The sequence below is a fragment of the Micromys minutus genome (assembly GCF_963924665.1).
Source record: "Micromys minutus genome assembly, chromosome: 2".
In the NCBI taxonomy this organism is placed as follows: Eukaryota; Metazoa; Chordata; class Mammalia; order Rodentia; family Muridae; genus Micromys; species Micromys minutus.
The window spans coordinates 38,820,593-38,846,481 of NC_137971.1; the positions used below are offsets into that span (position 1 = coordinate 38,820,593).

At 39.0% G+C, this 25,889-nt stretch overlaps 1 protein-coding gene across 2 annotated transcripts in view; it reads right to left on the reverse strand.

Moving 5' to 3' along the window:
* LOC308416569 (aldehyde dehydrogenase 1A1) overlaps positions 1–17,402 on the reverse strand; it is a 129,528-nt gene extending 112,126 nt beyond the window's left edge. Inside the window, exon 1 of one of the 2 annotated variants that reach the window (XM_080911608.1) lies at positions 17,327–17,402. In XM_080911608.1, coding sequence (XP_080767734.1) covers positions 17,327–17,342 — 16 coding nt within the window. In that variant the 5' untranslated portion in view covers positions 17,343–17,402. The remainder of the gene's footprint in view (positions 1–17,326) is intronic. The other variant, XM_080911609.1, reaches the window with a different exon arrangement.
* Positions 17,403–25,889: the final 8,487 nt, after the last annotated feature.

Consider the following 25,889-nt stretch of genomic DNA (forward strand, 5'->3'; position numbering starts at 1 on the left):
TTCCCCTCGTGTTGCTTGGCAACCACATAAGTCATAGCACAATCTCGGGGCACGTGATTGAGCTACTGGAGGATGCACCAATCAGGTGGAGAGAGACCCGATAGTTGAGATTGCGGGAGATCCCATGTGGAGAGAGACTCGGTAAGAGAGATTGCGGAGAGATCCCACATGGAGAGAGACTGGGCAGAGAGATCGCACATGGGAGACTGCACGTGAGAGGTCACCTATACAGTAGACCCCGGTAGGGAGTCCCCGGCTCAGAGAGAAGTTTACTGCTCAAGAAGTCCCCTGCTCAGAGTGCTGTACAATAAAGGTTGTCCGCAGAAGAATCTTGTTTTGTTGCACGCCTGTTCCTACCGGCGGGAAGCTTGGGCGCGTGACAAGTGGTGCCGGAACATCCGGGAGCCCTGAACCACGCCGGCAAGCGGAACCTTCAGGCCGCTGAACTAGATTCAGAACTGCAGAAAAATTAAAAGGTAAGTTCTGAGAGACATGTCACTCTTTAGTTTTTACGGGGTGCCAAAAGAACATGCCAAAAACTTAGGCATGTCTCTTCTTGGATTTTCTCCAGCAGTAGAAGGAGTATTGCTTGCATTTGTGGTAATTGTTATAACATTACTGTTGTGGAAGTTATCTAGACAGAAAGTTAGCAGGCAGCACCTAGAGGGTGGGTCAGAAACAGAACGTGATAAAGAAAAAGGTAAGGGAGGCAGTCTCCGAGAGACATGTTCAAAACAAGTCAGAAACGGAGAAGTGGCGGCAGAAGAACCGCTGGAAAAGAGAGGACTGCGCCAGAGTCCAATGCTTTGTATCCGCTAAAGGAACAAATGGCGGAAAAACCACTGGAAAAAGGTAGGATTGCGTCTGGGGAAACAGTACAAGTTTCCTGGAGAGAATGCTTTGTATCTGTTAAAGGAGCAAAAGGCCCTAGAGCTGGCAGAAAAAGGATCACAAACTGAATTTCAATTTGAGGAAATTTTAGAAAAACAAGAGACAAAAGAATTTGGGGCAGAGCAGTTTCAGGGGAAACAAAAGACTTTAACAAAACAAAAGGCAGCCTCAGCTTTTCCACCTCATGCTGAGAGGAAGTGTGAATTCTCCTTTTGTCCGCCAGAGACTTGCCATGCCCTCAGGCAAATGTTTCTGGTGTTTGAGGAGAATAACATCCGCAGTTATCATCCTCTAGAACATAAACAAGTCAAAGAATTGGCAGAATCAGTCAGAATTTATGGAGTCACTGCTAATTTTACTATGTCGTTAATCGAAAGATTAAGCTCTATAGCCATGACACCTGCTGATTGGCAGTTTGTTACTAAAGCTTGTCTCCCAAGTATGGGACAATACATTGAGTGGAAAGCCTTGTGGCAGGATGCTTGTCAGGTCCAGGCTCGCGCCAATGCAGCCGCAGGATAGCCAGCTTGGGATTTTGATATGTTATCTGGACAGGGGCAGTGGGCGGTAAATCAAACCGCCTATCCTGTAGAAGTCTATGGCCAAATAGCACTTTGTGCCGTAAAGGCATGGAAAACGCTCACTAATAAGGGAGAAGTGTCAGGAAATCTAACAAAAATTATTCAGAGTCCAAGTGAACCTTTTTCAGATTTTGTGGCCAGAATGATAGAGACAGCTGGAAAAATATTTGGAGACCAAGAACAGGCTATGCCCTTGATAGAGCAACTAATTTTTGAACAATGTACTAAGGAATGTCATAATGCCATCACCCCCTGCAAGGCTAAAGGATTACAAGCCTGGATTAAAGCCTGCAGAGAGATCAGAGGACCTTTAACTAATGCAGGTTTGGCTGCTGCCATACTACAGGGGCAAAGGCAGCTAGGTCTTTTTAAAATAGGTGTCAATTGCTTTCAATGTGGGAAGCCTGGTCATATAAAGAGAGAATGTAAAGGTCAGAGCTCTGGATTCAACCCTAAGAGTATTCCTGGCCTGTGTCTTAAGTGTAAGAAAGGGAAGCATTGGGCTAATGAATGTAGATCAGTAAAAGATTTCACTGGAAAACCCCTAGAAGCATCAAAAACGTACAGCGGGGCCCCCGTCCTCAGGGCCCTCAAATATATGGGGCAACCACCTCCCCAGTAGTCTGGGAGCAGAAGAACCCCCGTGGAGAGCCACTCCAGGTTCCACAGGATTGGACCTCCGTACCACCACCAGAATTGTCCTGACTCCACAAATGGGAGTTCAGCCTATTACTTCTGACTTTCATGGGTCGCTACCTGCAAATTCAATAGGACTGCTTTTGGGGTGTACATCTGCTACCCTTAAAAGTTTGGTAGTACACCCTGGAGTAATTGATCAAGATTATAAAGGCCAACTAAAGATCATGTGCTCCTCCCCGAGGGGTTTATTTCCCATCTCACCAGGGGATTGGATTGCTTAGGGAAAACAAAGGCTTCAGTTCTTCAGGAACTGACTTAGCATGTCTAACAATAGATTTAAATACTCGACCAACCTTAAATTTAAAAATAGAAGAAAAATTCTTTGAAGGACTTTTAGACACTGGAGCGGACATTAGTATCATATCTACTAAGTGGTGGCCTGCTAAGTGGCCAGTTAATCAATCTTCCCATTCTTTACAAGGCATTGGCTATGAAGCCAGTCCCGCTATTAGCTCTAAGCCATTGAAATGGAAAACCCCTGAGGGACACCAAGGAACTTTTACACCGTATGTCCTTCCAATACCGTTTAATCTATGGGGAAGAGACATTCTAACAAAACTAGGTCTTAAACTTATGAATAATTATTCCCTGCCTGCACAAGAGATGATGACTAATATGGGGTATATCCCCGGAAGGGGCATTGGCAAATATCAAGGTCCTACAGACCCCATACAGCCCACCATAAAATCTGATCGAAGTGCTTTGGGTTTTTCTTAGGGGCCGTTGAGGAGACTATGTCCATACAATGGCTTTCAGAGGAGGCAGTGAGGGTTCCTCAATGGCCTCTTTCCTCTGAAAAATTAGAGGCTGCTCATCAACTGGTAAGAGAGCAATTACAGTTAGGACATTTGGAGCCTTCTAGCTCCCCTTGGAATACTCCAATTTTTGTTATAAAAAAGAAATCAGGCAAATGGAGACTCTTACATGACCTCAGAGCTATTAATGCACAAATGCAACTGTTTGGGTCTGTTCAACGTGGTCTCCCGCTTCTATCAGCTTTACCCAAGCTGTGGGAGATAATTATTATAGATATTAAAGACTGTTTTTTTTTCTATACCATTACATCCCAGAGATAAAGAGAGGTTTGCCTTTACTCTGCCTGCCATAAACCATGTAGAACCTGATAATAGATACCAGTGGAAAGTTCTCCCACAAGGAATGGCAAACAGTCCTACTATGTGCCAGCTGTATGTACAACAAGCTTTAACCCCTATTAGGAGGTAATACTCGTCATTATCTATTTTTCATTTTATGGATGATGTTATATTATGTGGCCCTAATGTTCAAGACTTAGAAATAGCCTTTGATGATTTACTTAAGGCCTTACAACACTTTGGGTTAACGATAGCTTCAGAAAAAGTTTACCGATCACAAGTGGGAACGTTCTTAGGAGCTGTCATTCACCCAGAATTTGTTGTACCTCAAAAAATAGAAATCAGGAGAGATCATTTACAGACATTAAATGATTTCCAAAAGCTCCTAGGAGGCATTAATTGGCTAAGGCCTTTCCTAAAGATTTCTACTGCTGAACTAAAACCTTTGTTTGATATTCTTGAAGGAGATCCACAGTTAACATCCCCATGGTCTCTGACCCCAGAGGCCGTTGGAGCCTTACAAAAGGTAGAAAAGGCCTTGACTGAAGCTCAGCTAGTCAGAATACAACCTGGTGAACCTTTTGAGCTATGTCTCTTACAGACTGAGAAGCTGCCTACTGCAGTATTATGGCAGAAAGGTCCTTTGCTGTGGATTCATCCACAGGCTTCTCCAGCCAAAACTATTGAATGGTATCCCTCAGCTGTAGCCAAACTTGCCTTGCGAGGATTAAAGGCTGCTGTTACTCATTTTGGTACCTATCCAGAAAAAATAGTTATTCTATATACTGCAGAACAGTTACAGACTTTGGCTGCTGTTAATGATGATTGGGCCATACTTGTATGTGCCTTTTCTGGGACATTTGACAACCATTACCCTAAAAACCCAATTTTGACCTTTGCACGCTGTCAGCCTCTTGTATTTCCCTGTGTGACAAGCGCAGTTCCTCTTACAAAAGGTGACATAGTATATACTGACGGCTCTAAAACAAGACTAGGTGCATATGTGCATGAGGGCAAAGTAGTAACCAAACAGTTTGTCCAAAATTCCCCTCAGCTGGTTGAATGTCAAATTGTTCTAGAAGTTTTACGTGCTTTCCCTGGTCCTGTTAATATAGTTTCAGACTCCTCTTATGTAGTTAATGCAGTTAATTCCCTAGAGGTAGCTGGTCTAATTAAATCTGGGAGCCCCGTTGCTTCCATATTTATGCAAATTCAGCAAGAGTTTTTATCCAGACATTCACCTTGCTACATCACGCACATTCGTGCCCACTCAGGCCTACCTGGCCCAATGTCACAAGGTAATAATTTAGCAGATCTTGCCACCCGAGCTACTGCGTTTGCAGTCCTGACCCCTATGGACGCCGCCACCCGGTTCCATTCTCTGTTTCATGTGACAGCTGAAACCTTACGCAGGCATTTCTCCATCACCAGGAAAGACGCCGGAGACATAGTTCTCCGCTGTGGAAGCTGCAGCGTCTTTGTCACCACTCCACATATAGGGGTAAACCCACGAGGCATTCAGCCTCTCCAAATATGGCAAATGGATGTCACTCATGTTCCCTCCTTTGGGAAATTAAAATATTTACATGTGTCCATTGACACTTGCTCAGGAGTTATTTTTGCTTCTCCTTTATCAGGAGAAAAGGCTTCTCATGTTATTACTCATTGTCTTGAAGCGTGGAGTGCATGGGGCATTCCTAAAGTGTTAAAAACGGACAATGCTCCTGCATATACCTCAGCAAAATTCAAGCAATTTTGCCATCACATGGGAGTTTCACTCCTGACAGGATTGCCTTATAATCCTCAGGGTCAAGGCATCATTGAACGTGCCCATCGAACCCTAAAGGTTTATTTAAACAAACAAGCAGGGGGAATTGGAGAGATACCCCCTACGCCCAAAATGGCCATTTCTACTATACTTCTAACTTTAAATTTTTAAAATTTGGACGCTCATGGCCATTCAGCTGCCGAGCGCCATGGACAATGGCCTGTGCCACCTAAAGAGCTAGTGAAATGGAAAGATGTCCTCACTGGTAATTGGAAAGGCCCGGATCCTATTTTAATACGATCCAGGGGAGCTATTTGTGTTTTTCCACAGGGAGAAGAAAGTCCAATTTGGATCCCAGAATGTCTAACACGTCGAGTGCTACCAGAACAAGAAGCTGTTCCACCTGCTTCTGATGAGCCTGTCCTGCATGACGATTCAAGCGGAACTGAGTTGGAAGATTCTGTCGGTGTTTCCAAAACCAATGCCCATATGCCTTAATGCATAATTATTTTCTTGTTTGTTTGACACCATTGTAACCTTTGATGTACTGTACTTGCCCTTAGGCACAGAGATAGCAGGGTTATTGGGATTATAAACTCTTGCCTTATCAAGTAATTTTGGCATGCTTTTGTGCAGAGAGACTGTGTTTCTGCTCTAGATGGTGTGCAAACTCCGTACTCAACAGTAACGTGACAAAGTGGTCATAGCACAAGCTCTTGCTGCACTCGAAATGGGCACCTCTCCCTCTGTTTGGCTTAGTATGCTTTAGGAAAAATGTTGGGTCTGTGTCTGGATAGCCCCTGCACCCTGAGCCTTCGAGGCATTGCACCAGGATCGGGTGTCCTACACTAAGGCAGCCTTTGCACCCTGTAGGGCTTGTTCCCATTGCACGCAGGAAGGTGCCTTACCCAAAATTATTACTGATCATGGTCTTGAACCCTAAAGGTCCAACATGAGCCTGATGGTTGATCGGTCATGTTTTATGTTTTTTATTTAAGAGAAAAGGGAGAAATGTAGGAAGCTTCCCGCCCATTATTCAGCCTACAAAAACCTTTCCCCTCGTGTTGCTTGGCAACCACATAAGTCACAGCCCAATCTCTGGGCACGTGATTGAGCTATTGGAGGATGCACCAATCAGGTAGCAACACAAGTCTCTTAGGCATTTATAAGCAGTGCATTTCTCTCTCACGTGGGAGATAGTGGAGAGATTGCGGGAGACACCACGTAGAGAGATGGCAGAAAGATCCCACGTGGAGAGAGACTGGACAGAGAGATCGCACGTGGGAGACTGCACGTGAGAGGTTGCCTATACAGTAGACCCCGGTAGGGAGTCCCCGGCTCAGAGAGAAGTTTCCTGCTCAAGAAGTCCTCTGCTCAGAGTGCTGTACAATAAAGGTTGTCCGCAGAAGAATCTTGTTTTGTTGCACGCCTGTTCCTACCGGCGGGAAGCGTGGGCACGTGACATCTCTTGTTGCTTATTTCACTTATTAAATATATGCACTATGAAGATAATTTTCACTGTTGGTAAGTCTCTTCTTACCCCCTCCTGCCTTAGTCACTGGCTATTGTCTCTCAGTGTAGCTTTCCTTCCTACTCATTTTTCTTTCTTCCTTTTCTCTACTTTCCCTGTCCTGTTTCGAATCTCATTTATTGACTATCCCAACATTTACCCTAAGTGATGCAGATCATCATGACAACCAACAGCAGTTTTGCCATGTTTAGGTCTGTACTCATTTGTTGATGTTTTAGTGACTTTTAATTGACTTTAGGGACATTTCTTAATATTTTGTAGTTTGATACTATGGACATTACAGGAATTTCTTTTCTCCTATTGAGTACTAGTAAGGGTAGAGTCTTTTTATGTAAAACATTTATTAGTATTGGCTTATTCTGTTTCTTACATCTTTTCATTTAATAAAATATCCCCAAATTTAAAATGTTCTTAGAATTTTTACCAGAGACTATATGTTCTTTTTATAACTCCAGTAAGTTCTGGGTAACTTTAATTCAAGATACTAAAGATTAATTATAATGAATGTTTTTAATAAATATATAAGAATTTCAGTTCCCCCCCAAAACTTAGGTTGAGTGTAAATTGCGGCGCGCTCCTTGACCAGCGAGGAAAGACGACCACCACCAGAGGATTCTTCTCAGATCACGCTTTATTGTGGGAGCCTCTTGAATGAAGGGGAGAGCAGGAAGCGAGGGGCCCCCCAAACTACCCTAGCTGTCTGCTTATATAGGGAGAAGCGCATACAGGGCTTGCCATGATTTGTTGTCACAAGTCTGCTGACACCAGAGGCCTTGGGATTGGCCGGAGATAGGTTATGTACTGCGCATGTGCAGAGTGCAGTGCCTTAGCTGACAAGAGCACTACTATATATGGAGTTGTTTACCTCAAACTGTGAGGGAGCCAGCGCCATCTTGTAATGGCATCCACATTTGGCTCCCCACAGTAAATAAATAATATTTGTAAATAAAATGTATTTTACATTTGGTATGCTTTAAAAGGCTGGGTATTGAGTTTTTGTTGGATTTTATTTTGTTTTTTACTTTTCTTTAATCTTTTTGTACAGTCCAGTTGATTGTTCCTAATCCCATACCTCTTTCCCATCTCCAAGAGGATGTTCCCCCCATCATACCTCCCACTCCTTGGAGCCTCAAGTCTCTTGAAGGTTATGTGTATCTTCTCTCACTGAGGCCAGATCAGGCAGTTTTCTGCTATATATGTGTAGGAGGTCTCATATCAAATGGTGTATCCTGCCTGGTTGGTGGCTCAGTGTCTGAGAGATCTCTGGAGGCAAGGTTAGTTGAGACTGCTGGCCCAAACTGGGATCTTGCTCAAGGGGAAGCTCAAAGACCTGACATTACTACTTACCAGAATCTTTAGAACTTTGAGATACAGTTTAAGCATTTCTAAGAGGAAAGTTTAGAGCTATGATTATGGGAAAAAAACAAAAGGAGGAGGAAGAGGAAGGACAGAAAGAAGAAAGCAAAGAAGAAAGAAGAAAAAAAAGAAAGAAAAAGAGGAAGAAAGAAAAAAGAAAGAAAGAAAGAGAGAAAGAAAGAAAGAAAAACTAAGGAAGGAAGACAAACAGAGAGACAGGAAGAATGGAGGGAAGGAAGGAAGGAAAGAAGGAAGGAAAGAAGGAAGGAAAGAAGGAAGGAAAAAAAGGGAAAAAGTTTTATTGACCTAATTGTGCCCCTTAGGATCTAGTAAGCAAGAACAATCTAAACCCTATAAGAGACAACAAGAAATACTAAAGAAAGATTTAAAAAGCACTACACTGAGACAATACAAGAATAGCTTTGTTGACAAAAGTTCTTAAAAATTTGAAAGCTTTCTTAAATTATCAAGTAAAAGAAAAAACTGAAATTAATAAAGTTATAAAAAGTAAAGCTATGGGTTACTGTGGATTCCAGTTAAATATAGAGAATTCTTAAAGAATACTTTGGAATTTTAAAATCTAAAACCTGTAAAATTAGAGGATATGAATACATTTCTAGAAACATATGACCTACTAGCATTAGAGCAAAAGAATACAGGTGAATATCCAAAAATGCTAATGACACTAAATAACTGATGATTATCATCACAGCATATAAAACTCAAATTACCAGATGAACTGTCAGCTAAAAATCTTTCATGGAGAAATAATGTCAATGTTCCTTAAGGTGTTCTATAAAACAGGACTACAAACTTCATTCTATGGCCAAGTATTACCTTGAAGTAGAAAACAGATAAAGATAAAACATGGAAAGAAATCTATGCATCAGAATTCTTAATAAAATTCCTTCAAGTCAAGATCAGCAGTGTGTGAAGAAGCACTAGAGAGATGTCTTAGAGATCACAAAATTCACTGCTTTTGCATAGAATTTGGGTTCAGATCCCAGCACCTACACAGCAGTCTACAGTCACTATAACTTCAGATACAGGGAATCTAACACCCTTTTCTGGCCTGCACAGTCAACATGCATGCATACAGATATGCAGAGAAAACATTCACGCACATAAAATAAAATTAAATAAATCTATCAACAAATACAGTAATACCATACATCATGACGAAGTTGGTTTCATTTAAAGAATGCATAAAAAATTTAAGATATACAAATCATTTACTATGTAAATATAATTACAGTCAGAAATCACTTGGCCATCTCAGTTAATGCAGAAAGGGTATTTGACAAAGTTTAAAATTCCTTTATGGTAACAGTTCCTAAGAAACTAGATATAAATGCCACATACTTTAACAAAATAGAAATTATATGTGGTAAACTTGTAATAATTTTATAGTAAATGGGTTAAGCAAAAAAGCATTTTTATAAACGAGGAAAGAGAAAAAGATACTTTCTCTTTCCAATGTTAATCAGAACAGTGCTTGAAATTTTATGTACAGTAATAAAATGATAGAAAAAGGGGAGCTAGACAAGGAAGAACTGGTGTTATCATTACGGAGAGGTGACATATCATATCGTTAAGAGACCCTAGCAGCTTCGTCAGAGAATTTATAGACTAGATGAAAACATTTGGTAAAAAAACATAAAATCATTTTTTGGGAATCAGAGCTTTTCTACATACACAGCAGTAATAAACTTATGTGAAATATAATTAGAAATAAACAATTTACAGTAACACTAAAATGCTTATAAACAAACCTAATCAAGTAATTACAAGCCTTAGAAATAAACTAATGAACATATTAGAAGATAAAATATCATACCTCCTCTAAAATGTTCATTGACCAGTGAACTGAATATTGTAAAAAATAGCTATATTACCAAAAATAATACACATAATCAAAACAATCTCAATCAAAATCCCAATGACTGTCCTCACAGAAGTAGATAGGCAGTATTAAAGCTTACATGGAAGCATGAAGGTTCCCAATAGCTAAAGCAATATTTATTAGGAAGAACAATGCTAAAGACATCCCAATACTCAATCTCAAATTATATTAGAGAACATAATAACAAATAGTGCATTATACAATTGCAAGCACAGGATAATCAGAATAGAATTGTGGACCTGTAAACACACTCATCCAGTTAGCCAACTAGACTTGAATGGTGATGGAAATACAGACATTAAAGAAAAGTCAGCCTTATTAATAAATAGTCTGAGCAACACTGGGTTATCATATTAAAAGAATAAAACTTGATTCATATCTCTTAGTATGAATGACATCAGTTTAAAATGGATCAAAGACTTCTGTGACATTCTGAAACTTGGTAACTTCTGGAGAAAAAATACTTTACAATATAGATATAGACAACCAACTTGTGAATAGGTTTCTAGAGCAGAAACTAACGCCAATAATTGACAAGTGAGATTACAGGAAACCAAGACATGTATGGACAACTGTAAGCAATGGAAACAGCCACCACCAAGATAATCTACAGAATGGAAAATGTAACTTTGTTAACAGCACAACAGACATGGAATTAACAACACTGTATATGAAAGACTTCAAGAATTAAATTAAAAGTTCTGTAGTTGTTCAAACAGTAAATAAACTATAAAACAGGCTAGCCTATTCTCAAAAGAAGAAATATGATGGCCCATACTTTTAACATGTTAGCATTCTTCAGTTAAATACAAATCAAAAGTCCTATAAAATCCCAGTTCATTCTACTCAAAATGAACATAGGAAAAGAATTGAATTAGATCTTGGAGGCAGAAGGAACAAAAGTAAAATATGATCAAGATATATTGCTTGAAATTATCAAAATTTAATAATATAATAAAGCTCGTTTACAGCAAACACATTACCAGCATCAGCCTTAATGAGAAGAAACTCAAAGACTTTCTACTATAATCAGGAAGAAGACAAGGTTGTCTGCTCTTTAGGACAATCAATACGGTACTTGAAGTATTAGAGAAATACGGCAGTTGCTCAAAGAAATACAAAAAGAACGAGCTCAAGGGGCTACAAATTGTAAAGGAAGAATTCAAAATATCTTTATTTTCAGGGGATATGATAATATGCATAAATAACCCTAAAAATCCACTAGAAAAATTCTACCCCTGATAAATACCTCCAGCATTGTTGCAGGATACAATATTAACTTACAAAAATTAACAGACTTTCTGTATACAGATGGCACAAGGATTAAGAAAGAAATCATTAAAAATCATCTTTCACAAAAACTTCCAATGAGGTCAAATCTCACGGGGGTATTTCTAACCAAGGCAAGTAAAAGACTTGTATAATAAAAAGGTCAAATTATTTTTAAAAGATGTTTATAAAGATAGTAGAAGATGGAATATCTCCTGTGATCATGGGTCATGGACCAGGCTACAGAATGGAAAATACTATCAATTCCATATCGAATAGAAGTCTAATATTCAAAATATATAAAGAACTCAAAACCTGGACAACAAGAGAACAAATAACTCAATTAAAAATTAACATTACATGTCTAGACAGAAAATTCTCAAAAAAGAAACCTCAAATGGCTGAGAAACACTACACTTAAAAAATGTTCAACATTCTTAGCTCTCAAGGAAATGCAAATAAAAATGTTTGGGACTTCATAAGAAACATATCAGAGTTTCTATGATCAATAAAAATTAAATCATGCTGTTGAGGAGGTGAAGAGGAACACTCATCCACTGATGGTAAGAGCACAAACTCTTTACAGCTACTGTGGAGATCAGTGTGAAGGCTCTTCAGTGAGGTGAAAATTGATCTGCCACTCTTGGGCATATACCCAAAGGATGCTTTATCCAACCCAAAATATCTTTGTTTAAACTTGTTCACTGTGTCTATTCACAAAATTCAGAAATTGTAACCAACCTAAATGCCTGTTAGCAGTTGAATGGAGAGTGAAAATGTGGTATATTTACACAATGGAATATTAACTAGAAATCTAAAAATAAAATCATTAAATTCACAAACAAAAATATATGGAATGAGCAAAAATCATCCCAAGACAGGTAACCCAGGTTCAGAAAGACAAGTATGACAGGAATGCACTTATATGTGGATATTAGTTCTTCAAATAATATCCAAGCTATAGTCTGTAGAACAACAATGTCTAAGAATTGACAATGGGACTTGGGGTGAGAGTTCAAGAAGATTTTTCTCACTAGGCGAGAAATAGGATAGATATTTGTGGATGGATGGATAGAGGGTGGAAAGAGAAGGAGAATCAAGTGAGGAAAAAGAGGGAAGATGTGGATGAAAAAGAAAATACATGGAGAGACTGCTAATACTGAGGGAAAAATTGAGGGGTTTTATGGAAGTGTAATATGTAGAAGCTTCATAAAATTTGTACATATATGTAGGAAATATAAATGATATGGCCAAATAATGGGGGAGACAGAAAATCAATTGACCACTTCTCACCAAACGGAGCTTCCAGTACATGTATTGTGTTACACCTAATTGAGGTTTTAAACAAAGTGATTCCCATGTAAATTCCCCAAACACCCAAGTTGTTGTCAAAGCTTTAGATTGTTCTCCACAAACTGACATGAAGCCCACATTGCTGAAGACAACACCTACCCACTAATTGAACATGGAAAAAGATATCTGGTGTTTACATAGAGCCTTTTACCCCTATGTGCTACCATTTTTAGTACATAAGGATACTCTCCATGCTACCAAAGGAGTATAAACACCAACCCAGCCATAAAACATTGTGTTGGCATGATGGCATGCCTATAAGAAGTGCTCGTACTGTTTTATAAAGGAGCATCCATCACCATAAACTGAGTCCTAAGTAGAAATTGCTATACTCATAGGCCAGTGCCTTACTGAAAAATCATTCTAGAAGCTTCCTCTTGCAGCAATAGGAGTAACGTATACCCATAAAATATTCAGAAAGTGAGACACCTTGGAATACTCATCCATAAATGGAATGGCTCCATCAAATCTCTCTTCAGAGCTCAGGGAATCTTACAGAAGAGGTTATAGAAAAAAATGTAAGAGCCAAAGACAATAGAGGAAACTAGCAAATCAAGGCCCTCAAAATCAACAGAAGACACAGATATAAACTCAGGGAGACTGAGGCACCATGCTTGGAGCCTACACATGCCTACCCCAAATGGGGTTCTAGGGCTGAAAAGAGAAGTGAGCACTTCTCATCTCTAACCCAAAAGCAATTTTCAGTTGATAACTAAGGTAGGATGTATGATCAGGAGTAGATTGCCAACAGAAAATTAACTCAATTACATGGTTGGAGATCCTCTGTCTCATAATGCTATGTGAAGGTCTTAAAATATCTATTTTTTACCCCCCCCATACAGACACAAATACACCAAGACACACACGCACGCACGCACACACACACACACACAAACACACACACAGACACTGATCCTTTGGGCATATATCGTGGCTTCTAGTTTAGTGCTTTTAAGGGATGCCTGAATGTGAGATTCAGTGAGTCTCTTCACCTATATCTTGTTCTTTTGCCGTCTCTTGACCTCTTTTACTTCTGTTTATTTATTTGTCCCTATTCCAGTGTGCTAGTTTTGTTTTATTGTATTATATTATTATTATTACTTAGAAGTGTTTGTAATGAGAGACAGAAAGGGGGTGAATCCGGAAGGCAGGGGAGGTGGGGAGGAAATGGAAGTGGGAAGAGTAGTGAGAGAGCAAATATAATATGGTTAAATTATGTATGGGGAAAAGGCTGTATTTAACAAATGGATAAAAACAAAATAATGTACCACAGAAGTAAACAAACTGACTTTCTGAACATAGTTTATTATTTATAAAATATGCAAAAACTCCAGACTATAGGACCCACTGAGATTTTCAATTTTGCTCTCTCTTTCTTTACTTTTGATACATATATTAAAAATTTTTATACTAGCAATATAAAACAAAGCAACAAATATTATGTAATACTTGAAAAAAACTTTGGAGAAATGGAGATTTTTATGTATTTTAGTAATAGGAGAGATTTTAGAGGCTTGTTTTTAATACAACAAAGAATATGCCACAGACCAAATGTTGTCTGGTTGAAGAACAAAACCAATGTGATTTAAGCTGTACTTCTAGGGATGAATATTCAAGAAATGTTGAAGTGAATGCCAGCCTTCAGAATATCAGTGGTAATATAAGGATAAATAATAAAAATAAATATGGAACTATAGGAGTGAAGTAATGGTAATCTTTATTTGTAAAAGCATGATTTAATATTCAATTTATGTCAACACTTTTATTAATAAAATTATAAACACCTGTTGCAATCAATATAAAAATGTGAATGTTAGAATAGAAAATAGGTATCTTTATAAGCTTTAGATGTCATTATCTTTGTGAACATACACATTCTTTATTGTACATTTAACTTATAGTATTTCTTCTTATTTGTACAGTACAACATCTTCTCTTTCTGTTGGTAATATGGTAAGGATATCTTTCATGGTTAAAGATAGGCCTACTTTTATTTTTAAAGGCCACAGTGACTTAAGATGCTTTTCTAGAATGTTCCAGTGTGTCTGGGGATATATTACTTTCTCCTAGTCACCATTAACTACAGCACAGCACTGCACATAACCTTGGGGGGGGTGTGGTGTGATGGTGTGTATATGTGTGTGGGGGGGTATAGGAGAAATAACAACCACAGTAGGTCTTCTGTATTAATGTCAGCATTAGTGTCTGGAGTTGTGTCCTTAGGCCAGACATTTTAATAAGGAAAACTACATAAAAATAGTTTCTATTTTGGAGAAGAAAACCCTTTTTGTCTATAGCAGTCTCTAGAAAAATTTCTCCAATTATTAAGCAATGCTCAGTGGACTGGTATGCTAAGAATTCAGACTTGCATAAGAAATCTGACTGCCACAATCTACTACCAATATCATTAAAAGGCTAACACTGACCATATTATACCATTTGTAACAAGTATCAACTGACTTTAAACTGAGAGTTTAATTGGCTCTCCTAGAAACAGATTCTGAATTAAAAATCTATATAGACAGTTTGCTTAGAAGTCCCAGAAAATGAAATTGTGAAGTAAGAAGAGCAAATTCCACAGATGGTCTTGATTCACAAGTGAAAATGGAGCTGAAACAGGGACAACCTTATATGCCAGGTCTACTTTCTCTACTACCCTAAGCTGAGACTTGGTACATCTGTATTACCCAAATAACAAGGAGAAGAGGCTGTATGGTGGAACTGTTCAGATACCAAAGACAAAGCTATCCAGAAAATGCATTTGACAGTGTTCAGCAGGAGAAATTCCCAGCAGCTGATAAGATGTGTGCATGGGCCATGAATAATAGATCTGAGATAGACACCACAAGAACTACTCCAAAATCAAGAATTAAAGAAAGGAAGTAAGCACTGTCAAGTTCATCAAAGGAAATATGTTTTAAAGATTAAATGGTAATATTTGTGTACACAATGTAGATGGAAAGGAATGGAAAATAAGAAATGACAGTTGCTGCTATTGTTTGCATTCTGTTTTGTTTGCAGAAAGGGTTTCTCTGTATATCCCTGGCTATAATGGAACTCACTCTATAGACCAGGCTGGTCTCCAATATGGAGATCCACCTGCCTCTCCTGGGACCACTGCCCAGATAACATACTGAACTTGAAAAATTAAAATTTGAGGCAGGAATCTATGTCCATACTGACTAGCAGGGAGAGACAATCAAGCAGCTGTAACCAAACTATCATCTTAAAAGTTCTATCATTTTTTTACAGTTCCAAGTCAGTAGTCTATTATGAGACCCAGGACAAACATGTAGCTATTAAACCATTTAAAATTGAAAACAGCAATGTGCCTGCTTCCAGCATACACATCAATAACACTGGATAGACCTTGCTACTCTGAAGTGATGATTAGGGGCCTGACTGGGGCAAAGCAACACTGAAACCCGTTAGGGCAAGCATGCGCCACTGTTGTTAGGTGTCTGACAACGAGGAATACGGGAGGCAATATTGTATCTGCTCCAAAAGTTTGGTAAGCCTTACTCATAAGTCCAGGCAGTCTGCAGCCCAGATAGATTCTCTCTTCTGTGGGCTCTGCTTACCATGTGCTTCTTTCCATAGCAGACTTTCTACACCTTTGTAAGCTTTTCCTGATAGCAACTGCTTTTCCAGCAGTTTCCTGGGAGTTTCCACTCAAGGTTTGGCTTCAGTCCCACAGCTTCATGCATGCATCATCTTAAGCTTTTCAAGTGTACAGTCTACATTATCTGCCACAACTGGCATACTGAAGAATTTGTGTTCTTCTTAAAGAAAAGAAACGCAAGGCAAGCTCATTTTCTGCTAACAACACTTAATTCTTCAGGCAATCAGAAGTGGAAAAACAATATAGGTATCTGTACAAGCTGTTTGCTATTACTTCTAAATATACATCGGTTAATTTGTTGTTGAATGAATTGTATCCAGAAGGGACTTAACTGCAAAAACATCAGGGGTGAAGGTTTTCTTTAATAAAATAGGACAAAGGATACAACGACAGTTGTAAAAGCTTCTGGAAGTTGGTCAGACTTCGAGGGTCTGTAAACTCTACTCAAAACTTTTGAATTATTAACATAAAGCATTTAGATATGTAGGAACCTGTAGCTGAAAACCATGGCAAGGTAGTTAAGAATCTGAAGCTTACCAGTATTGTGACCTGTCAATTTCACATTTGTTTTGAAGACTTGCTTTCCTTTTTGTGTAAGAGTGTTTTAGCTACTGAAGATCATTTGGAGGAACTGTCATTAAAAGTTGACTTTGAAACTTCAAATACCCACCAAACCCTAAACTCCAACCTTAGAAGAAAAAAAAAAAAAACCTATTATATAAGTTATAACTGCCCTGACAGAGAGACAATAAAGCCTCATAGGCCATTTACTTGGTCACATCACAATAACACAAAATCTATCCAGATAGTCCCAAAGCACTTTTTACCAAGATAGAAATAAGCTCCTAATCCAAAGCACTGGCTCATATACTCAGGATTTGACTGTTTTAATTTTAGAGGTACAGATCTTCCCAGTTGATGTAAACTCCTGGGGAATTTACTAATCCAGCTGAGAGCATAGATGTATGTTTCTTTCACAGTCAAGGCCACCTTCCTTCTCTGTCCCATGCAGTGACCACAGAAGGAGAGTTGCCTTCCAAGGAACTGTGTCCAGACTGACTCTGAAGCTCGGAGCGAACAGCCATCTTGGATCTGGTCTTCCCACTACCCTTCGTGGCTCCTGTTCTAAATTCTCAACCCTACATATTATTGCCAGCTAATTAAAGATGATTTCATCTTTTAATCTCTTTTATCCTTCTCGACACTGTAGTCAGTTAAGCCTCTCCCCTTGCTCCCATTTTTTTCTCCAGATATCATACCTTTTTTTGGCTCCATTCACGGGGTTATTTCCCAGCTTCCTTCTGATTGTAGAATACTCTCTGTCTCTCTTTCCTGTTTTCATCATCCCTAGCCAGCAGCAGACTCCTCCCCACACAGTTCTATCCACCCCTTAGCTTGTCTTCCAGGCCTGGATGTTCTCTTTTGGCTGTTCCCCAAGGCAGGCTTAGTTCTGGGCTCTGTCTCTGCTGTGAGAGAGATGGTTCCAGTTTCTTAGGACATTCTCAGCTTTGCCAAAATTCTCTGCCTTTAGATGGCTTCTTCAGTTTCCTCACTGAGGCAGATGACATTTCTGGGCCCAAGTTTTTCAAAGTCAGGTTGAGCGGGTCCTTTAAAGCTTATGATCAGCCTTTGAAGTTTCTTTTTCTTTAAGAAATTCTTCCACCTGGAACCTCCTGTCACACTGAGAAGATATAAAAGACATTCATTCATGGAGGATTGGATTCAAATGGTCTTTGTGGATGTTGGAATTATTTAACTGTTCACAAGACAGATCTGATGTATGTGTCTAGACTTTTGAATCAGGAGATCCTGCCACCCTGTTTGTTTTTACAGGCCTACTTTCTGAAGGGGTTAAGATTTGTGACACTTTTCATTCCTTGTCCTCAGCCACAGTTCACGCCACTCTGACAAAGACAGAGTGTGCCTTCATAGCTCTCCAAGACATGTGCAGAAAAGGCGGGCAGCATAACAAAGTTGGGAGACGGCCAAAGAAAGGGTGATAAAGAGAATTAGTGAGGCTTGAACTAAGGGGAGCATTGCCAGCTTACTTGTCCTGGATACCAAGGGATGTAACAGTAGACAAGTATCCAGAATATCATAGCCTGGCTTTTGGCCCATTTTTCTTTTTACTTGTGATTACAGAAAAATAGAGTTGGACTTAGAAATCTTCCTGTCCATAAGGAAACTGGGGTAAAAGATATTGTTACTTTTAAGAAATGTTTCTGTATGAAGACAGAAATGTGGTACTGGGAAAAAGTCAACTTCCTAATAAGACAATGTCTTTCTCGTGAAGTACACACACATATATACATGCACCTGTTCACATGCATGAACACATATGCATCCACATGAATACATGTAAACACATGTGCACACATGCATATATATGTCTATACACATATACATATTATACATATACATGTGTTTGAGTTTACATATACACAGACATGCATACACCGACACCAATATACATGTATATGCATATACACATGTATATAATACTCCTCTACAGACACACAAACATATATATATGCACAAACATACACACACACTGCATATGTTAATTTGAAAATGCTCTTGAGAACCACCATTGTATAAACTGTATGTTCAAAATATTTTCAGTATTTTTAAAAAGCAAAAGGAATCATTTTACCTACATATAAGTGTAGCTCTTTCCTTCAACAAAGAAGCTTCTTTTTGAAACAGATAAAGACCACTCAAGAATCCCTAACTACAAAGGACAAAATGCAGAGGACAAGAGACAATGGGTCACTCAGTCCCAGTTGACAGATCTACATTAAACCTCATTTACATGTCTCAAGGAACATTTGGGGTGAGGAAGCAGGGAGAATATAAAGAACAGAAAACTAGGACTTCAGATGTGAGATGTCTTCAGTATATGACTGAGCAGATGCACCCATGATCTGCACAGTGATCATCCCTTCCACAGTGATAGCAATCACAGAAGGTCATACCCATAGATAAGGAACTATATGTAACTACTAGCTGCTGAATAAGGAATGTTTAGCCTTCTTTAGAGAGAAGACCCCAACTACATGCTGTTACCCCAATAAGCCCATACAAAACCCACACTCATTTATTATATTTATAACATGTATGTGTAGATCAGGCAGATAGATCTATTACTATACTAATTTATTACCCAGCCATAGTAATAAATTAGATGCCTTGATACTTGTGACTTCTTCAAGCCAATGATTCTTCTTTGTTTTCCTTATACTCTGAGACCTTCCAGGCCATCCCCTTCCACTGCCCAATCATCTGCTCTATCCTTTATGTAACCAGTCAGAATTGGGAGAAAGTTCAGTGAGATTACCTGAGTATGTGATCTACTTGAGGAAGCAGGATTAACATCAAAATACAAACATCACCAGGGCAACCCACAGCATCAAACAGTCAACCCTAAATATATACACATAAAAGTAAATTAACTTAGTGTTCTCTCGGTCTCTCTCTGTGTCTTTCTGTGTCTCTCTGTCTCTGTCTGTCTCTCTCTCTCACTCTGTGTGTGTGTGTGTGTGTGTGTGTGTGTGTTTGTGTGTGTGTGTTGGATAATAATTAAAGAAAAGTGGGTCATGAACTTGGAAGGGAATGGGTGGGACATGGGAGAAGTTAGAAGGAAAAGGAAAAAGTGACAATAAAATAAATGTAAATGATAACACACTTAACAGATTTTATGTTCCTTATATAGGATATAAGCATAGTTTGAATTTTTAAAGTAAGTGTTAATAACTATAAATAAAGCATATCTCCAATCCCTGAAAATGTACTACTTAGTATAGTTTCACCACTATATCTGTGCTTGAATGCAAAACTTAGAAGAGCTAGATGTGTATAATTATAAGACCAAAAGGAAATTTGGAAGCTGGTTAAACATGACTTACCTCTTTGTGATGACTTACTCTTCAAAGGACTGTGAGTTTTGCAAGTCAGAATTTGCTTAGAATTGAATTTGGTACATGGGAGACTCCAGTCAGAGGTGGTAACTGTGTTGCAGCAGACCAGGAAATATGCTTAAGTCTTAACTCTCTCCGAGCAGAGAGAAGACAGATTTTAAAAATTAGATGTGTTTTATTGATTATGCACATTTTTAGCTTCTATGTACTCTTGGGTTCTGTTTATTTTCCCTGGTAAGCTAATAAAATAGACATTTATGTGTTTTCTTAAATATATATTGGAATTTATTTTTCATAGTAATTGTTTCAAACTATTTCTCTTCTCTTTGGTTTCTGAGTAGAATATAAGCTGAATTTGGCCGCCTATCATTCACATCTTAAGTGGGAGAATTAGTTTCTCTTTGAAGAAGTGATTCTTAGTTGATGAATCTTTTTTGCATTATGTTCAGATGATATGGAACATGAACAGTTACCTCCTGTAACCATGCAAGACTTCCAAAGGACTGACAGGGCTACCAAGCCAGCCACAAAACCTTCAACCCACAATATTTTTCTGCCTCTAAGAGGTGCAAGGATAAAGAGGGAATGTTTTCACTTTTCTGTATTTGTTCAGGTCTGTGTCCTGGAATATGGTTTATTTTAGAAAAACTTCCATGGGTTGCTACATAGTATCAGTGTGCTTTGTCATTTGCGGGGACTTCTCTACAGATAACTGTTAGGTCCATTTCATGTATTGTGTTACTTAATTCTGATGCTTTGTGGCATTTTGTTAGTCCAGATGATGTGTTTATAGGAGAAAATGGGATATTGAAATTACCTGCTATGATGGTTTGCATATGCTTAGTCCAGGGAGTGGCACTATTAGAAGGTGTGGCCTTGTTGAAGGAAGTATGTCACTCTGGGTGTCATCTTGGAGACACCCCTCCTAGCTGCCTGAGGATGCTTATTTGGTCCCTGGCTTCCTTTGAATGAAGATGTAGAACTCTCAGTTCCTCCTGCACCATGCTTGCCTGAATGCTGCCATGCACCTGCCTTGATACTGAACTGAACATCTAAACACATAAGCCTGCTCCAATTAATTGTTGTCTTTTATAAAACTTGCATTGGTCATGGTGCTTGTTCACAGCAATAAATCCCTAACTAAGACACCTACTAAGTTTGGGTTAATCTGTGTCTTGAAATGCAGTAATATACTTTTTATAAAATTTGAGCCACCAGAGTTTTTTACATACTTTTTATTATGACTACAGTGTTTTCTGGGTTCTTTATACATATAAGAATGAGATGTCCGACCGGCAGCTCGTAAAGGCTGAAAAACTGGGACCAGGAACAGAACTTTGGAACTTCTGTTTCCACCCGGAGGCGACTTCAGGGCACAGAACAGAGCCCGGCCCATCTGCCACCCGGACCGGCAGCCCTTAAAGGCTGAAAAACTGGAGAGTAGGTGATCTAGGCAGCCAGGGAGCAGAGAGATCTATGCAGAGTACACATGGAAAGTGCACCCCCAGCCCTGTATTGCCTGATCCAGGGACCAGGAACAGAACTTTGAAACTTCTGCTTTCACCCTGAGGCGACTTCAGGGTACAGAACAGAGCCCGGCCCATCTGCCATCCGGACTGGCAGCTCGTAAGGCTGAAAAACTGGTGAGTAGGAGATCTAGGCAGCCAAGGAGAAGAGAGATCTCTGTGGAGTGCACACAGAAAGTGCATCCCCCCCCCCCCCGCCTTGCCCTGCCTGATCCAGCAACCAAGAACAGAACTTTGAAACTTCTGTTTCCACCTGGCAGAGACTTTAGGGAGCAGAACAAAGCCTGGCCCATCTGCCACCTAGCTAAAGTTAAACCAAGACCAAGTAAACCATCTAAATAACCCTATAACACCTAAAGAACTAGAAGAAATGATCAAAGGCCTCCCAAACAAAAAAATCCCAGGTCCAGACGGGTTCAGTGCAGAATTTTATCACACATTCATTGAGGATATAACACCAATACTCTCCAAATTATTCCAAAAAATAGAATCAGATAGAATACTACCTAACTCATTTTTTGAGGCTACAATAACCCTTGTACCTAAACCACACAAAGACCCTATAAGGAAAGAGGACTTCAGACCAATCTCACTTATGAACATTGATGCAAAAATACTGAACAAAAACCTTGCAAACTGAATCCAAGAACACATCAAAACGATCATTCATCATGACCAAGTAGGCTTCATCCCTGGGATGCAGGGATGGTTTAATATAAGGAACTCTATCAACGTAATCCACCATATAAACAAACTCAAAGAACAAAATCACATGGTCATCTCACTAGATGCTGAGAAAGCATTTGACAAAATCCAACACCCCTTCATGTTAAAAGTTCTGGAAAGAAAAGGAATCCAAGGTCCATGCTTAAACATAATAAAAGCAACATACAGCAAACCAACAGCCAACATCAAACTTAATGGTGGGAAACTTGAAGCAATCCCACTAAAATCAGGGACTCGACAAGGCTACCCACTCTCCCCCACCTATTCAACATAGTACTAGAAGTCTTTGCTGGAGCAATTAGACAGCAAAAAAAGATCAAGGGGATACAAATTGGAAAGGAAGAGATTAAAACATCACTCTTTGCCAATGACATGATAGTGTACTTGAGTTAACCATAAAATTCCACCAGAGAAATCCTACAGCTGATAAACAAGTTCAGCAAAGTGGCTGGATACAAAATTAACTCAAACAAATCAGTAGCCTTCCTATACTCAAAGGACAAACATGTGGAGAAAGAAATTAGGGAAAAGGTACCCTTCACAATTGTCACAAAAACTATGCAATACCTTGGTGTGACTCTAACTAAGCAAGTGAAGGACCTGTACAACAAGTACTTCAAACCTCTAAAGAAGGAAATTGAGGAGGATCTCAGAAAATGGAAAGATCTCCCATGCTCATGGATTGGAAAGATCAACATTTTAAAAATGGCCATCCTACCAAAAGCAATCTACAGATTCAATGCAATCCCCATCAAAATTCCAACCCAGTTCTTCATGGAATTGGAAAGATCAATGTGCAATTTCATATGGAATAACAAAAGACCTAGAATAGGGAAAACAATCCTCAACAACAAGAAAACATCTGCAGGAATCACTATCCCTGACCTCAAGCTATATTACAAGGCAATTGTGCTGAAAACTGCATGGTACTGGTACAGAAATAGGCATGTGGATCAATGGAATAGAATAGAAGATCCAGAAATGAGCCCTCACGTATATGGTCACCTGATTTTTGACAACAGAGCTGTAAACATTCAATGGAAAAAGGACAGCCTATTCAACAAATGGTGCTGGTCCAACTGGCACTCAGCATGCAAAAGAATGAAAATAGCCCCTTTCTTATATCCTTGTACAAAGCTCAGGGGTTAGTGGATCAAAGATCTCCACATTAAATCAGATACACTGAAACTATTAGATAAGAAAGTAGAGAAAACCTTAGAACACATAGGCACAGGAGAAAAAACACCAATGGCTATAGCTCTAAGGTCAAAGATTAACAAATGGGACTTATTGAGATTGCAAAGTTTCTGTAAGGCTAAGGACATTGTCAAGAAAACAAAACAGCAACCAACAGAATGGGAAAAGATCCTTACCAACTCCACATCAGATAGAGGCCTAATATCCAGGTTATATAAAGAACTCAAAAAGCTAGACACCAGAGAATCAAATAACCCTATTAAAAAATGGGGTACAGAGCTAAACAAAACGTTCTCAGTTGAGTAACATTGAATGGCTGATAAACATCTGACGAAGTGCTCTACATCCTTAGCCATCAGGGAAATGCAAATCAAAACAACCCTGAGATTCCACCTCACACCAGTCAGATTGGCCAAGATCCAAAACTCAGATGACAGCAGATGCTGGCGAGGTTGCGGAAAAAGAGGAACACTGCTCCACTGTTGGTGGGGTTGCAAACTAATACAACCACTCTAGAAATCAGTCTGGCGATACCTCAGAAAATTGGATATAGTACTACCTGAAGATCCAGCTATTCCACTTTTGGGCATATACCCCAGAGACACTTTAATACACAACAAAGATATATGCACCACAATGTTCATAGCAGCTCTATTTATAATAGCCAGAAGCTGGAAAGAACCCAGATATCCTTCAGAAGATGAATGGATACAAAAATTGTGGTACATTTACACAATGAAATACTACTCAGCCACCAGAAACAATGACTTAACCAAATTCTTAAGAAAATGGCTGCATCTAGAGAATATCATCCTGAGTGAGATAACCCAGTCACAAAAGAACAGATATAATATGCAGTCACTGATAGTGGGATGCTAACCCCAGAGGCTTGCACTCCCCCAGAAACAACTCACAGACTGTATGAAGTCCAAGAAATAAAGAAAAGAAAACAAAAAAATATTTTTACACAAGAAAACTTTGACTATTTCCATGTTACATTTTGTTTTACATGTACTTTATGCTCATTGTAACTATTAAGTTTTCAATGCATACTATCAAACCTTTAAAACAATCAAGTACTGACTCAAAATATATATTCATATAGTTTCATGTAAAAATTATCTTAAAATCTGAAAAAAAGTACTGACAAAAATGTATTGTATAATTATATGCAAAAATGCTTAAAATCTGTACATTTATCTTTATTTTGTAAAATAAAATTGTAAAATAAAAAAATTCTTTGTATGTTAAACTCAAAGTAACTTATTATTACCTAATAAAAAGAGGATCACTTTATAATATATAAAAAAATGAGATGTCCTTCTTCATCTGTTTGGTGAATTTTTGTGTGAATTCTATTTCCCCATGTGATAAGACAAGAATGCTTTCAATCAGGCTCATTTTCCCAGTGTAGGGAATCATCAAGGTGTTGAGGTAGGAAAGGGTGGTTGGGATAGAGAGCATCTTCATGGAAGCAAGTGGAAGCAGAGGGCAGATGGGAGTAGGGGGAAAGAGGATAACATTTAAATGCAAATACAGATAATATCCAATTTAAAAAAGAGAATGTTTTCAATCTTCCCCCATACACACACACAAGATTCCCTGAGTTCTGCCTAATGTGTGTCTATGTGTCTCTGCATCTGTCTCCATCAGCTAATGGGTGAAGCTTTTCAGATGACAGTTATGTTAGGCTCCTGTCAGCAAGTATAGCAGAGTATTATTAATAGTGTCAGGGTTGGGCTCTCTCCCATGGCATGAGACTCAAGCTGTGCCAGTATTGGTTGTCTGTTCCCTCACTTTCTGCTCTCTCTTTAACCCTGTATGCCTTAGAGGCAGGAAAAAAAATTGTGGGTAGAAGGTTTTGTGGCTGGCTTGGTATCCCTACCTGTCTTTTGGAAGTATTGCCTGGTTACTGGAGGTGGCCATTTCATATTTTATATCTCCTGTTGCTAGGAATCTTAGCTAAATTCACCCTCACAGATTCGTGGGCATTTGCATTGTTCTAGGTTTTTAGCTTGTCCCAGAGATCCCTGCCCCCCTCCAACTGATTTCAGTTCTTTCTCCTGCCATCCTCTCCACACTTGGTCTGTGATGTTCTGCCATTCCCTCTCCCACCAAGTTTCTTTCTTCCATCCACAGCAAACGTCTATTTTATAGCCCCTTCTCAGGGAGTTTCAAGCATCCTGCCTTGGGCCTTACTTGTTACTTAGAATCTTTGGGTCGGTTGTTTATAGATGGATACCCTGTATTTTATGGCTAATATTGACTTATAAGTAAGTATATAATCATGTTTATCCTTCTGGGTCTGGGTTACCTCAATCAGGGTAATCTTTTCTAGTTCATTCTATTTGCCTGCAAATTTTGTGATATCATTGTTTTTCATAAGTGAGTAATATTCCATTGTGTAAAAATACCACATTTTCCTTGACCATTCATCAGTTGAGACAAATATACGT